General features: G+C 41.4%; 1 protein-coding gene across 6 annotated transcripts in view; it reads left to right on the top strand.

Moving 5' to 3' along the window:
- Positions 1 to 13,773, top strand: part of ITSN1 (intersectin 1) — a 136,603-nt gene extending 122,830 nt beyond the window's left edge. For all 6 annotated transcript variants that reach the window (XM_055802630.1, XM_055802633.1, XM_055802632.1 and 3 more), the window contains 11 exons: positions 880 to 1,001; positions 1,794 to 1,900; positions 3,266 to 3,449; positions 3,902 to 4,000; positions 4,843 to 5,010; positions 6,659 to 6,871; positions 7,408 to 7,529; positions 9,667 to 9,749; positions 9,849 to 9,932; positions 10,374 to 10,547; positions 11,513 to 13,773. In XM_055802630.1, coding sequence (XP_055658605.1) covers positions 880 to 1,001; positions 1,794 to 1,900; positions 3,266 to 3,449; positions 3,902 to 4,000; positions 4,843 to 5,010; positions 6,659 to 6,871; positions 7,408 to 7,529; positions 9,667 to 9,749; positions 9,849 to 9,932; positions 10,374 to 10,547; positions 11,513 to 11,661 — 1,505 coding nt within the window. In that variant the 3' untranslated portion in view covers positions 11,662 to 13,773. The remainder of the gene's footprint in view (positions 1 to 879; positions 1,002 to 1,793; positions 1,901 to 3,265; positions 3,450 to 3,901; positions 4,001 to 4,842; positions 5,011 to 6,658; positions 6,872 to 7,407; positions 7,530 to 9,666; positions 9,750 to 9,848; positions 9,933 to 10,373; positions 10,548 to 11,512) is intronic.
- Positions 13,774 to 14,514: the final 741 nt, after the last annotated feature.

Raw genomic sequence — 14,514 nt, 5'->3', positions numbered from 1 at the left:
AGCGTCTACACAGGATGAACACAAGGGAGGTGGTTTGCAAAAATTAAAGGATGAAACTGATGGAAGATGAGTTCTTAGTTACACACTTACCCCATGCTTTTAAACATAAATGATAACAACAATCAGCCCTTTGGTTTGGCCTGTAAATTACTGAAATATGTGGAGTGATCTCCACTGACCTTCATGTGTTCTGGCTCAAGTCCTTCAAACACTTAGAAGCAATGTTTAATTGAAGTGTGAAGAAGTAAATAAGCTCTGCAGTACCTTCTTGGTCAGGATGCCTACTTTGACTAGAAGGATAAAGGTGAACCTTGAATTTAGAGTATCAATAAGTTGAGGGCTTATATAGAATTCTAAAGTGCCCATCAGACCATTAAGGTCACTATAGTGCTCTTGCCCTAATTCTGTTCCATTTTAGGGTATCTCTACATTTTCATTGGCAGTAATACCAGATGAAGTCTTTGCCTTTTTTTTTATTAGTAGCCATCCATTTGAGGTTTTGTTTTACAGCATGGCTCCAGTTGAATGACACAACTGAAGGGGACAGTGAACCTCAGAGTGAGGTTGGAAATGGGCAAGTGGTGGTGAGAGGGATTTTTAAGCTTTGCTGCCAGAGAGAAGATAGCATTTCAAGATGGGCTTGAGTTACCAATTAAAAAAAAAAAAAAAAAAAAAAAAAAAGGCAAGCTGTTAAATAAAATGTTTTGAGTCACTGAGGGATGAAGTGTTGTTAGTGTTGTGCCATTACATGTGGATAATGATTAAGTGAGCTGAACAGGCAGTAGTTACAGGTCATTAAGTGTTACTTGAACTGCTACAGATCTGAATCAATTTGCGAATGACCGTAACTAAAATCTAGGATCCTTTTGTGTTTTCCAGGGTGCGCAGACTTGCATCTTCTGGATATGTTGACGCCTACTGAAAGAAAAAGGCAGGGATACATCCACGAGCTAATTGTCACAGAAGAAAACTATGTAAATGATCTGCAGTTGGTCACAGAGGTAAGACAGCACAGCAGCTTAAGTAGCAGGTTTTAATCACTCATCTTTATACATATATGTATGTAGACACATATGCATGTGTGTATGGGTGTGCATGAAATTAATGTTAAGCCCTTGTGTTACTGGCACCAAAGCACTGTCTAAAGTATCATTCTACTAAACCCTTTTTACTCCTGATTTTGAACGTTTATTTCTCATGTAGAAGTTCTTGAAGCTTGATGCACATTTTCCACATTCATGGTGGCACTCGGTTATCACTGTGATTTTCTTTAAATGTTAAAAGGTGCATCTCTTATGTGGAAGAAAGGGAATTAGCACAGGCAACTGACTTAGACAATTCTTTTGACAGAGAAGGAAAGCTTTTTTTTTAAAAAAAAAAAAAAAAAGAGGTCAAGATATGCAAACCTGAGACACTGTGAGATAAATGAGAACTTCCATAAGAGTCCAAAGTAAAATGTATTTTCAGTAGTATTATCACAGCAACCGTGGGATATTTTGCAGGAGACCTCAGACCAGACTAAAATTCCGAAGTTTCAAACAGATTATCCAGGTCAAAACCAACACAAATTGAAATTGTTCTCTTAAAGCCATGCACTGCTCACATATTGTTAGGGAACACCATGGATCCCTAGGGCACAGTGCATGTCTGAAGTCTCTTCCACTGAGTGTCAGGTGCTACACTGATGTAAAATTTTCTCACCTTCAGGCTAAGGAAATGAGCATCATCAGTCTTAGTCACTTTGATTATACTACTATATACTTTCTAATTTGCTTAATTTTCTGAATCTCTAGATCTTCCAGAAACCACTAATGGAATCTGAGCTGCTAACAGAAAAAGAAGTTGCTATGATTTTTGTTAATTGGAAGGAGCTGATTATGTGCAATATAAAACTACTGAAGTAAGTGGTTTTTTCCCCATACTTAGCAATAGCAAAATCATGGGCCTCTCCCCCTGCTTCTACTTTTAGCTGCATGAAAATATTTGCCACTTATGCAAATAGTAACCAAAAGGACCATGCATTTTTCCTTGTTGGAAAAAGCAAAGTATTAACAACGTTTCCTATGACTTGTTGTTGTTGAGAAAAATCCAGCAGTTTTTTGCTGAGTAACTATTTGCATTTACTTTGCTCTGAGCATACATGTGCTTGAGAAGGCAAGATCAACTTCTCCTGCAGCATAGTGCCTGCCAAGGCTACCCACAGTCCTGTTGTAGGCTTTTACTTCCTCTGTCACAGCTCATACCTAGTTCCAGTCCTGTTACCCCTGAATGCAGAACAAGGGACAATAACCTCTGCCTCCCTTATCCTGAGTTAGCTAATGCATTCCTTTAATTATTGTAAGCTTATAGCACCTGAATGAGCTGTTTTGTGAGAAGTGACGCCCACAAAGCCTGGTTTCCTATGGATTTGTGCCTAGTGTACCGTGCACCCTTCCTTTCAAAGTCTCCAGCTACTGCAACCCCAACTGTCTACCATGAAACTCCATGCAGTGCAAGTACCCTTATTTCTCCCTTAATTTTCTGTGGCCTCTGATGGATCCAGTTCCTACTTGCATCCTTCTCACCCGTCCCTATTGCTTTGGCAAGACATAGTAAACGCTGTGGCTGATTCAGAGGAGGCACATGCACACAGGTTGCTCATCTGGTCATTGCCAGAGCCAGGATTGAGTTAAACCTGCATCATCATAACCAAGAGGACTAACAAAGTTCCTTTCTTCCCTACTGCTGACTTTTGTTGAACTTACAGGAATTTTACAACTTTGAGGTATCTTCTTTTTTGTAACATGTATTTGAAAAGGGCCCGCCCACAAGTTGAAAACAGTGGCAGTGATGGGACAGATATCCAAGGCAGCTCAATGTCAATAAACCCCCTTTCCTTAGGAAACCAGGCTAAAAGTAGAAGTTGCTTTGAGCTTAAAGTAGTGAGAAGGTTTTTATCTCTCATTCACTAGCACATTAGTTAGTCTTTTTCTAAACTAATAGGAAAGGAAATTATATTCTTTTTTATATTGTATCTGATCTGGCACTGCATTAAGTGATGTCAGATAAAAGTTTGGTTACCACAAGAAGGAAAAAATGTTGGCTGAGGTTGCAATCTTGATTATTGAATTCTTACAATATGCAATAAATCTTGTGGCTGATCTACTTGTTATTCAGGGGTCTATTTGTTTCAATAATAGATAAGGATCTTGCCATTTATTTCAGAAATGAGGAATCATTCTTTAGTGGTCTACTTATACAACACACATGACCTTTTCGTGTTTAGGGCTTTGCGTGTGCGTAAGAAGATGTCTGGAGAGAAGATGCCAGTGAAAATGATTGGTGACATACTGACAGCTCAGCTGCCACACATGCAGCCTTACATTCGGTTCTGTAGCTGCCAGCTCAATGGGGCAGCGCTCATCCAGCAGAAGACAGATGAAGTCCCTGAGTTCAAGGAGTTTGTTAAAGTAAGAGAAGAAGCAATCACTGTTAATTTTGTACGCTAAATTTAGCTCATCATTTTGCTAATTTGCAGAACACAGTCTCAAATAGTGCTCAATGTTAGGCTAGAATGAAGAGTCTTCAGACTTAAGCACTCACTCAAGGAGTACGTTTTTTTCATTGAAGGAGTACATGTTTTCAAAGAGCTCTGGAGCTCTAAAATAGTTTGTTTAATCATGGTTTTGCTGTAAAGTGCTGGGACAGTAAGAAGAGGCCCTTCTCTGGTACAGGCAAGGCAGGTGAAGAATACGTTGTAAAAAAATACTAGAAATTCTACTGCACTGACTGTGATCTAAGAACAGATTTAGCTGAGGCATGGTGTTCATTTATTGCCTTACCTTTTCCTTTCTTGGAGGGGCTCATTTTCCAGGGTTTTAAACAAACTGACTAACAACATTTTACCTCTCTAATGTTTCAGAGGTTAGCAATGGATCCTCGCTGTAAAGGAATGCCACTATCAAGTTTTCTACTAAAGCCTATGCAACGGGTAACAAGATACCCACTAATAATTAAAAATGTATGTTCTTTTGCAAAGATGATGTTTTTGATGCTGCTTTGCTTATAGCTTGATTAGAGGGTAGTTTTCCTATTTGTGCCAAGCTTTGTCACTGTTAGATATCTGATGTGCCAGGGAACATGGGAAAGCCTTTTATGTTTGACCACACTAGAGAAGATGCAGTAACTCATTTGGCTTCAGCAAAATGACTCAATATTTCCATTAGAAACAGAGGTGAAACTTGTGCACAGAGAACCAGAAGGCAGTAAATTCTGAATGAAAACTTTGAAATTCAGGTAACAGGAGTAACAGGTCAATCTTAAGCTCATCTTTGCCTTTTTCCACAGTATCATTCCCTCCCTGTAGTCTGGTAAATGACATTCAGTGTGCAAGCCTGAATGCCAGATTGTTGCAAGTTACCTTACTGTGCAGCTTACATCACTGGATAACTTACAACCCTTTCCTAACTTTCATTTGTTGCCTAACACTTACCATCCTGAATAATGCTATTGAACTTGGCCCAAGACTTTTGCAGGAAATAATTATAAATTGGATGTTGACATTTAAGAGATTCCTTAGAACAGTCATTGCTATATTTCTGTGTATGGCTGGAATTTGTGTACTTATGTCAGAAGAGTGAGCAGTGTACTGATGCAAAGGCTCTGCAGGCAGGCGTTCATTTCAGCTGTTCGCAAACAGACTGTGAGATTGTCTCCTATTTTTCATGTTTGTCAAAGAGGAAAAGGAATGTGGAACATTCTGGCTCTGATGAAAATGAAAAGATAAAAATTATAGAGCTGACAATATGAATACATTTTAACTGCAGATAACGGAAAAGGCTAATGTATTTTATTTATCTATAGATTATAGAAAACACTCCTGAAAACCACCCTGACCACAGTCACTTGAAGCACGCTCTTGAGAAAGCAGAAGAATTATGTTCTCAAGTAAACGAAGGTGTGCGGGAGAAGGAAAACTCAGATAGGCTGGAGTGGATCCAGGCTCACGTTCAGTGTGAAGGCCTGTCAGAGGTAAACAAAGTGCTGTCTAGAGTAATGTAAATACAGGCACACTTCTCCACCAGTTGGGAAGATACCATGGCTCACTTGCAGCACTGCATCAGGGGACAAACAGTGTAATTAATCAAGTCATACAATCTCCAATCCTTTGTTTTCATCTTTGTTTGGCTCCCTTTCACTCCTGCACGTGATCCTTTTTGCTGATCGTGTTACGGCCTTCAATATGGTAAATGCTGCTTTTGTTGCCTGGCTCTGGGCTAGTACCAGGTTCAATGCTGCAATTTTCAACCACAATTTTCCAGTTTCACAGCTCTTTATAATACAGTGGTTATTGGACTGCTGTATGCCATCCTGAAGCTATACCTGACCATTCTGGACTGGAGTGCTTTAAAACTCGTAACAGAAAATATTTTTTGTGATAAAACTTTGTAGACATTTTGAAAATTCAAGAATACTGATCAAGTCTCTCTCAAGACTTTACAGAGAGAACTACTGCCTCCCATTACATACTGCTTTTTAAAGTAACGTGCTGAGTTTCTCTACAGAAGCTATAATGAAAATATTGTGTCAGAGTATCTTGCAAAAGAATGGAGGGTATTTTGATGGCCTCCCTATTACTGGTGAAGATAATAGAGGCAGACAGATCACAGCTTAATTTTCAAAGTATGCACTGAATTTTCAGTTCTAGAAGATAAAAAATAATAATTACTGGTTGGTTTATAAACTGGAAAAAATTGCATTTCATCTTACGAAATCTGTTTCAGAATAAAGACATGTATGACAATGTCAGAAGGGTCAAAGACACATTCAGCTGTCTTACAACTACTGCCTGAAGGAAGATGGCCTCTTTTATCTTTTGTACATGATGTCTGGCCCTAGAACACCAAAAATATTACCTGGAAGACCAACTGGCTGCTTCAGTAATGCCAGTAGCAGCAGCCTTGAGTCCTGGGCAAGGGGCAATCCAGTTTTCCCCTGGTTTTCTGTTTGAGATGTTTCTAATCTGTGAAGGGAGCCACCCCAGATCTAGCTGCCCAGCCAACTAGGGTGGTGAGAACTGTACCATCACCTAGCAAAAATAAACCTGACAATGACACTTTAGGAAAGGGCAAGCCTCTAACCACCTGGTAATAACCTCCAGATGTCTTAAATTCTGCCAGTTCCAGCCAGCGGTCAGCAGCTGTCCTCTAACCCCAGGTATCTTGTGTACACAAAGACAGGCTATCTGGAATTCCTTTGGTATGTTTTATTGGGTGAAACTCAAAGACAGTTCAGAAACCCAGGCCTTGTTAAGAAAGCTTAGCATTTGGAGAGGCCATTCGCATAGCTACTGCTAATCCAGGACAAGTCAGCATCAGCTCAGTTCCACTTGCAGAGATGCATGCGCATGGCAGAGAAACTCAAAAGGAATTTTTGGCTTCTCTCTGACTGTCCAGGCAATGCCACATGCAACTGATAGGCTGCCTTGAAGTTAATTTTCACGTGGCCTTTCTATGACTTGCACTGCTTATCATGCGCAAGGCAGAGACATTGCTCATCATCCCTGTGACACCAATTGAAACCAATGTCAGGACTCAAAACTGTATTTGATCTCTTTCAGGGGAACCTCGATTGTTTTACTTTATACAGTGCGTTGTTGTTCTTCTTCTACTTTTCGCAGCAACTCGTATTTAATTCTGTTACAAACTGCTTGGGACCACGCAAGTTTCTGCACAGTGGGAAACTCTATAAAGCCAAGAGTAACAAGGAGCTGTATGGCTTTCTGTTCAATGATTTCCTTCTCCTGACTCAGATCATAAAACCTCTTGGCTCTTCTGGCACAGACAAGGTCTTCAGCCCCAAGTCTAATCTGCAATACAAAATGTACAAAACTGTAAGTACCCCTCTTAAGTGGGGGCTGAGATGGTTATGCGCTAACAGTGCATATAGTGGGCAGCAGCTCCCATACCGGGGGTGTGGGCAATAGCCTTGATATAGAAAAGGTTTGAAAGCTTTGGCGTACGCTGGAGATTCCAGCAACTGATTGTGAGAAAGCTGGTTGTTTGCCTTAGTGAGGTAAGAAAGATGCTTTTGGAGTTTTGCTAAAACAACCTCTTCAACAAGAGGCCACGTGTGTCAGGGAGTAACGGGGAGAGTAGCGTTTGCTACTCTTTGTGGGAAAGGGGAGACTGCTATGCTTCGTGAGGCTGCTTGTTTACTTCAGGGGAAGTGTTCCCAGACTCTGGAGGCAGCTGTATCTTTGATAAGAAGAAAGTTTTTGAAAATGACATATCTGAAGAAAGGTGGGAGGCAGGCAGAAGGGGAAAGATACTGCAAGCACAAGATAAATCTGTTATAAATTGCTCTGTGTTGAATGCATCTGTTCAGATACTGTGCAGTAGAACTCTAGCTTTGCCTAATGTTTTACAGCCCATTTTTCTAAATGAGGTACTAGTAAAATTACCCACAGACCCTTCTGGAGATGAGCCCATCTTCCATATCTCCCACATTGATAGAGTCTATACGCTCCGGGCTGAAAGCATTAATGAAAGGTAAGTACCTGTATAGGCCGTGTTAGTACTGAAAAGTCTGGTGCAAATGTATATGATGTACATACACATGCATAGCAGTCTCCAGGCAGTTTATCTTACAAGACTGGAGAATTGTAAGATAAACTTTTGCTTGAGAATACGGTGGTACTCAGCATTTGAAGAGGAGGGAGAAATAATGACGTTTCCTGAATTCTGGTAAGACCAACAGTGAAATAGCTAGTAGGGCTGAAATACAGGCCGTATTTCCTAACATTTATGTTAGCATAAGGAAGCCAAAAGATGCAATGCTATCTTCTTCGGTTACCATCTGTTTGTGCCAGTGCAGGCATTCTTATGGCTGTAAGTTGAACTAGATTGAGGAAAAGGACAGAATTAGAACTTGAAGCAAAAACCTATCAAACTAAACCCAGTTAGTTTTAATCTGGTTCAGTCCAGACTGAAACAGTCAAAGGAACAGCAACCTCAAAATGTTGGCTCGTGATTTTTATCTCTGGCAAGCTTACAGAGAGAGGACTACACTGACTTATACTGAAAACATTTCTGTATGCAAATGTAAGGTCCTGAAAGGTAACTTTTGTTAAAAAATGAAAGTTGGAAGTGCAGCAAACCTCCCCCCTCCCTTAGTATAGACATTGTATTATGTCGGCTTCAAATGTATGGCTCCTAAAAATTCTGATACATAAAAATATATAAAACATCTTTGCTCCCTGCCTGCCTGACAGTGTTATTCATTATTATTTATACACACAGTTTTTCCTTGCAAAAGATTGTACTTTTGTGGGTCCCATTTGTCCTTTGGGATGCTGTCTGTCCATCTGTGCCACAGAATGAACGAGCATCATGGTTCGACCCTTGGTGATGAAAACTGGCACAGCCTTTTCACCTTAAGATCTGTTGTGGGAATCAGACTCTAGCAATAATCATCCGTTCTGTGTCAGAGCACTCAGAGCAGCAGTCAGAAAGATTTAAACTCTGCACTGCCTTCATCCTACCTAGCTCGAGGAACATCAGTGAGATGCTTAGGCACACTACGCTGGACCATCAGTGGAAGGAGCCAGATCTTCACATCCTGAATGGCCTCTGGAGGTGCCTGTCTCTCTTCATTCACTGCAGAGAGAACCCGTGAAAACTGTTATCTGAATTTGGCCGCTCTAGTCAAATGCCTTTGACTTTCTTTTATGCCAGAATTGCTTACTAAATAAATGCAGCATTTTAAGTGAGATACTTTCAGGTTTTCAACATAAGAGCAAATAAAACATTAGCATCAATGGGTGATTCATTTACCCATTTAATCTTAAAAGAACCTTTATGATCAAAGGCTTGGTATACTTCTGAAGTTGCCATTTAGGGCTGAGCTGGAAGGCAGAATTGTCCTGAAGTGTTTAGTTTCTTGAACAGCTTTCTGTGCAGCAGAATGTGAGTGTTCAGACCCAAATCCCAGCCAGTATCAGAGCAGCAGCTCTTCATTTTTGGATCAGAAATGGATCCACAACTCCTAGGTTCTCTCATTTTTCCTTGACTCAGGTTTCAGGCTCCCTTGTATGTCACATCAACTCTTCTAAACCCCTGAAGTCCCTTGATACCCCTTCTTCTGTACTTCTTTGTCAATCTTTCCACTCAGTCTCTGAAGTATGAAATGGTTTCCCAGGAGACCTCATAGGGAACCATGATCTTTTGTCATCCATATAGTCCTTGAGTTGTGGTTCATGTGTCCCGAGGCTCAGAAAGATTTTTGGTATGAAACCTCAGGGGTAAAGAAAAGGGGACAGCTCTGCAACATAGCTGTCTTGTATCTACTAGCTACAAGAAGTTTGTTTATTACAATAAAGCAGAAGGATTGGTGAAAGCAAGCCTGTTGTCTGTACCTTTTGGTTTCTCATCCAGTCCCCCTTGCTTGTGATTCTCTTGAGCTTTCTTTGTGTGGTGGGATCTCCTGGCTTAGGATGGTTACATTTCTGCAGGTGCTACACATTCCAGTAAGATCTCTTCCAGGCAGACAGCTTCAGGGTAGCAGAGCCTGTGATGGGGCCAGAGCCTTGGTTGGGAAGGAGGGACAGCTTTACTTTTGTCTGCTGTGCTCCGGGGAAGGAAAATGGAAATGGTATTTTGCAACTTTTTTTTCCCATTCCTTCTGAAGGACTGCCTGGGTTCAGAAGATCAAAGCTGCTTCAGAACTATACATAGAGACTGAAAAGAAGAAGAGGGAAAAGGCCTACTTAGGTACAGCATGGGATGTGGGCGTCTTATCTTCTGTGGAAAAGCCCAAGGGCAGGCAAATACGTTAATGACTTTTCTCTCTCCTCTTCTGTTTCGCCACAGTTCGCTCACAAAGAGCAACAGGCATTGGGAGATTGATGGTGAATATTGTCGAAGGCATTGAACTAAAACCTTGCAGGTCCCATGGTAAGTGCCTTTGCCTTGGATTTTTCATAATATGCTCTATGAAGAAGACATTCCTATTTGTCTGACTGACTTTGAAGGAGGTTCTGTCCAAAACATGGTTTTGTTTAATGAAGCAGTTTTAGTGAACTTAAAATATGCAGAAGTGATTTCATGCAGTTCAGTAGCCGTCATGCAGTTGTCCTGCATTAACCCATTTATTTCAGGCAAACTTAGTTTCCGCCACATAAGCCACAGCATAAGAGATCACAAGTCACCAAGTCCCAAAATGAAGAGTGGAAGGTGCTCAACACCTTGCAGAACTGTGTCCCTGTTCATTATAACGGCAGTGAGGCCACAGTCTTTTCCCCATTATATTTGCTATAGGACTAAAAGGATATTTAGGAGGAAGATCACACCCCTAAAAATGTGATTACTCTCTTCCCTTTGTTTCCATCTTCCCAGGAAAGAGTAACCCGTACTGTGAGGTGACAATGGGCTCTCAGTGCCACATTACCAAGACAATACAGGACACCCTCAACCCGAAGTGGAACTCCAACTGCCAGTTCTTTATCAAAGACCTCGAGCAGGATGTGCTCTGCATTACAGTGTTCGAGAGGGACCAGTTCTCCCCAGATGGTACGTAGGGGGCTGCCACCCTTCCAAGGGTGTTTTCAATCTCCTGTCTTGAAGAGATGCACGCCTGCTGAGGTCGATCATAGAAGCAGAGAATGGTTTGGGTTGGAAGGGACCTTTAAAGATCATCTAGTTCCACCCCCAATATTGAACCCCTTTGGATATCGGGAGCCTACTCATCCTTGCTCCCTAGTGGAGTAATGCTAGTATCTGCAAAAAGAATCAAGCTCTTTTTCTTTTCTTTTTTTTTTTTTTTTTTTTTTTTTTTTTGGTTGGGTGGGGGTTCCTTCTTGTGCAACTTGACAACAACTAAAGTGTAGTTCACAGTTCTGCCAAGTCTTTAAAAAACTCTGGATGCTGTTTGGAAATGGATAGGTTCATGCAGGAGGGAGAGAAATGTCAAGTTCCTAGAACATGCAATAACATTGGCAGAAATGAACCCAGGATTCCTAACCCAGTCTTAACCTGGGATAAATATATGGAGCACTGAAGAGTGTATTTTGGAGTTATAATCTCTCAGGAAGTATTTGGATAGGACTGTCATTCATGTGGCCAGCGCCAGTTGGCCCGTTAACCTCGTCACTCATGTGATGCACTGCTTGGCTCTGTCATCTCCAGAGGGCTTCGCACTCGGTTTGAACTGTGCAGCAGCCTTTGGCCCCTTCTCTAACGTTTCAGAAAAGAAATAAGCTACTGAAGCAAGGCAGCTGTGAATTACATAGTGGATTTTTCTGCTTATGGGACCATTGTAATGCTGCTGCTGTCTCATATGGTCTAGCTAAAATCCTCTTCTATGCAGACTGGCAGCCTTTGGCTGCCTTCAGCTGCAGAAATGTAGTTGGACTGAAGACTTGTTGTCTCCTTTGGTTGTGCGTAGATGGAAGCTTAGTTCCTTCTGCAAATGAGCATTTTATTGCAACGTAAAACAGTTGTGTCATTTCTGAGCATGCTGTCTTTTTGCATTTCAGACTTTTTGGGCAGAACAGAGATCCGTGTGGCAGACATTAAGAAGGATCAGGGTTCAAAGGGACCAGTTACAAAGTGTCTCCTTCTGCATGAAGTCCCAACAGGAGAGATAGTCGTCCGACTAGACCTGCAATTGTTCGATGAGCCTTAGAAGGAAAGGGACAAATGTTTTATTTCAGTCTGAGTTCACTGCAATAGGCGCCTGCAGAAGCTGTCACAAAATCCTTACTGGTGTGGTATGAAACTACTGCTTGCCCTTCACATGTAAGAGGGTTATCAAAGCAAACAGGAGCATCTTTGTGCCTTGATAATTCTCACTGAAAAATGAATCCCAATTTAGTGAGATCTCCCTCGATTTCTCTATGTGGAACTTGATGTTAGTTTCCTGGGTTTATGAAATAACCTCGTTGTTTATTGTGCTCCGGTCTGAAAGGCTGGCAAACCACATAGGTTGCTGTGCTTGCTCCAGTTACCCTACTGTTTAATTTACATGAAGAAGGCAACGTTGGTATGTTTTGGAGGCTTTCGGCAGAGTTTTCCCCCTTAAGGAATTTTGTGCCTATTGCTCAGCAAAGTGGTTTGTAAATGTTATGCGAATGGAAGGAGCAGTTACACAGTAAGAAGATCTTTGAAGATCTTCATGATGGTACTGAAAAGACTTAGAAAATAAATAGTCTATATCTATAAACAGAGAAGATTCTATTAACATACCACTTCATGGCTCATGTTGCCCCTGAAAACAAATTGTGTACAGGCCTTCTGCACAGAGATGCGTTGCACTTCAGAAGAGTCCACCCACTCAGTACCTTTGGAAGTTGCTGTTTTCTATAGCACAGTAAATGTTCGCACAGTAAGTGAAGGATTAAACATAGAGCCCTGCTGTATGTTGTGCTATACCACTTCAATACTTCTTTACTTCTGCTGCTTGATTGTGTGACTGCAGATGGATGATCGGTCCCCTGCAGCAGGGAAGAGAAAACCCCATGGCTGTAGCTGAGGAAGCTAATTCCTACCCTGCAGAATCTAGTTTGCAAAGCAATCGTTGGTGACCGGTTATTAACTTGTACCGTGCCTAACTGTGTTCTTCGACATCATGTTACTGAGTTCAGGGCAGCGGCGTCCTGTACTCGCAAAGGTGTCTGTGGCGAGCCAGGGTGATCGCAGGTCTGGTGGCAGCGATACTGGACGCGGCCAGAAACAGAGTGCTTGTGATGGTGCTGAGTGGGTAACCCCAAAGCAAAAGCCTTGTCATCTGGGGGAACGGCAGGGTTTATATATCCATTTGACTCTACGAATACACACGTATAGGCCCACATCCAGCAAACTCCCCGTTTGGAAAGCACCCAGCTTTAAGCGTGCACTTACGTCTCGTTTCCCCCTAAGCACATGCGTAAGTGCTTTGCTGAATCTGGACTCGAGAGAGAATAGACCCCTAAGAGTAAAATTCCTCTTTGTTCTGCTTGGATTCATTTTGTTCATGACTTATCATGCATACACTGGTATTTTTGTAAGGATTTTATTTCCGAATGGGAGGTGTCAGCCTGTTTCATTAGCATGTGGACGTTCTTGTGGAGCCTGTTGTTAGGTTTTGGTGTTCCTTGCATGTCCTTTCAGTACTGGTTTTCACCTTTCCTGTATAGGCGGTGTTCTCTAGCACTCCAAGTCTTATTGATTTCCATTAGGAAATTAGGATATATTCATAACAGATAGGTAGATACAGTATGGTAATAAGTGTAAACTGTGCTGGGAAGTGTCTGTGTATTATAATTTCCTAAAAGACCACTGTAATGTTTCAAGCAATGGGAAAAAAAAAATGTATGTTGGAGGGACAACAAAGTTTACATTTCATACTTTTCAGAATCGCTTTATTATTTATTTATTGAAGATAGTGTAGAATTTTGTATCAGAAATGACAGACATACTTATGTATTTTTTGAAACAAAACAGAGATACACACTTTAGTTAGAAACTTTCAACTGACCACATTTTAGAGGGAGTGTAACTTCCTAGGCATGCATTTGTTTACCACTAACTGGCTGAAAACACGATTAAGAGAACTTTAAGTTTCTATTTTTCAATGTTGTTAAGAAAATTGTTTCAATTAAAATATGTAAATAGTACTAAACCCATGCTTTCCTAATTCCATATCAATACATTTTATTAAATATAATGTATATGAAAATACACATTGTTGTGGTAGGATAAAAAAAAGTGATAAAATCTATTAATGGAGTAACATTAAATGTCATTGTCTAACCTTTTATCGCTGTCCTAATTTTACTCAGTAGCTGTAAATACAACGAACATTCATTTCAGTGTTTAAAAAGTACCATCACTTTTTAATGGTATCATTTCACCAGCATGAATTATGGTAACGACTAAATAGACAAACAGGACAAAAAAGGCCGTGGGTGTAAGACAGAGATCCTGGCCAGGTTTTCAAACGGAGCCTCAAGGAGCTGCATCTTCCTCTGAGACTCAACCGGTGTTGGAAGCGGGGGACCCATAGCTGCAGGGGCTCCTCTCAGATTGTGACCCTTGTCGTGGGCATGTACGATTGTAGCAGAACTGAGCACCTTCCCAAGCACCTTCCCAACCACCATCGCTTCTGATTTCCCACTTACCCTCAATGCACAGCCGCGTTAAGCTCCTGTTAATGTCAATAGGAGTTACGCGAACATGAAGAGGATGAAAGGCTGGGGTTTGGCTCATGGATATCTAATGAATCCCTTGTAATCAGTCTAATCCTAAAGAGGAAGCTCGTCCTAACCCCTGTGCATCAAGGACAGAATGTATGTATACCCTTAGAGCCAGCCAATTGTGCATAGGGGTGTCGCTGTTTGCTCGCCCGCTTGCCCTCAGTGCTCTGTAGCATATCGGCACTGTTGGCTTCCCAGACTGAGCCGCTTTTCACCAGGGTTAACCAAAGGTTCTTAGAAACATGCTGCCTCCTGCCTGGTTTTCCCTGTTCAGGAATGCTGCAGTCTTGCACATCGCTTTCCAT

Source organism: Falco peregrinus, chromosome 4 (genome assembly GCF_023634155.1).
Source record: "Falco peregrinus isolate bFalPer1 chromosome 4, bFalPer1.pri, whole genome shotgun sequence".
In the NCBI taxonomy this organism is placed as follows: Eukaryota; Metazoa; Chordata; class Aves; order Falconiformes; family Falconidae; genus Falco; species Falco peregrinus.
This window is presented reverse-complemented; position numbering and strand designations above follow the sequence as displayed.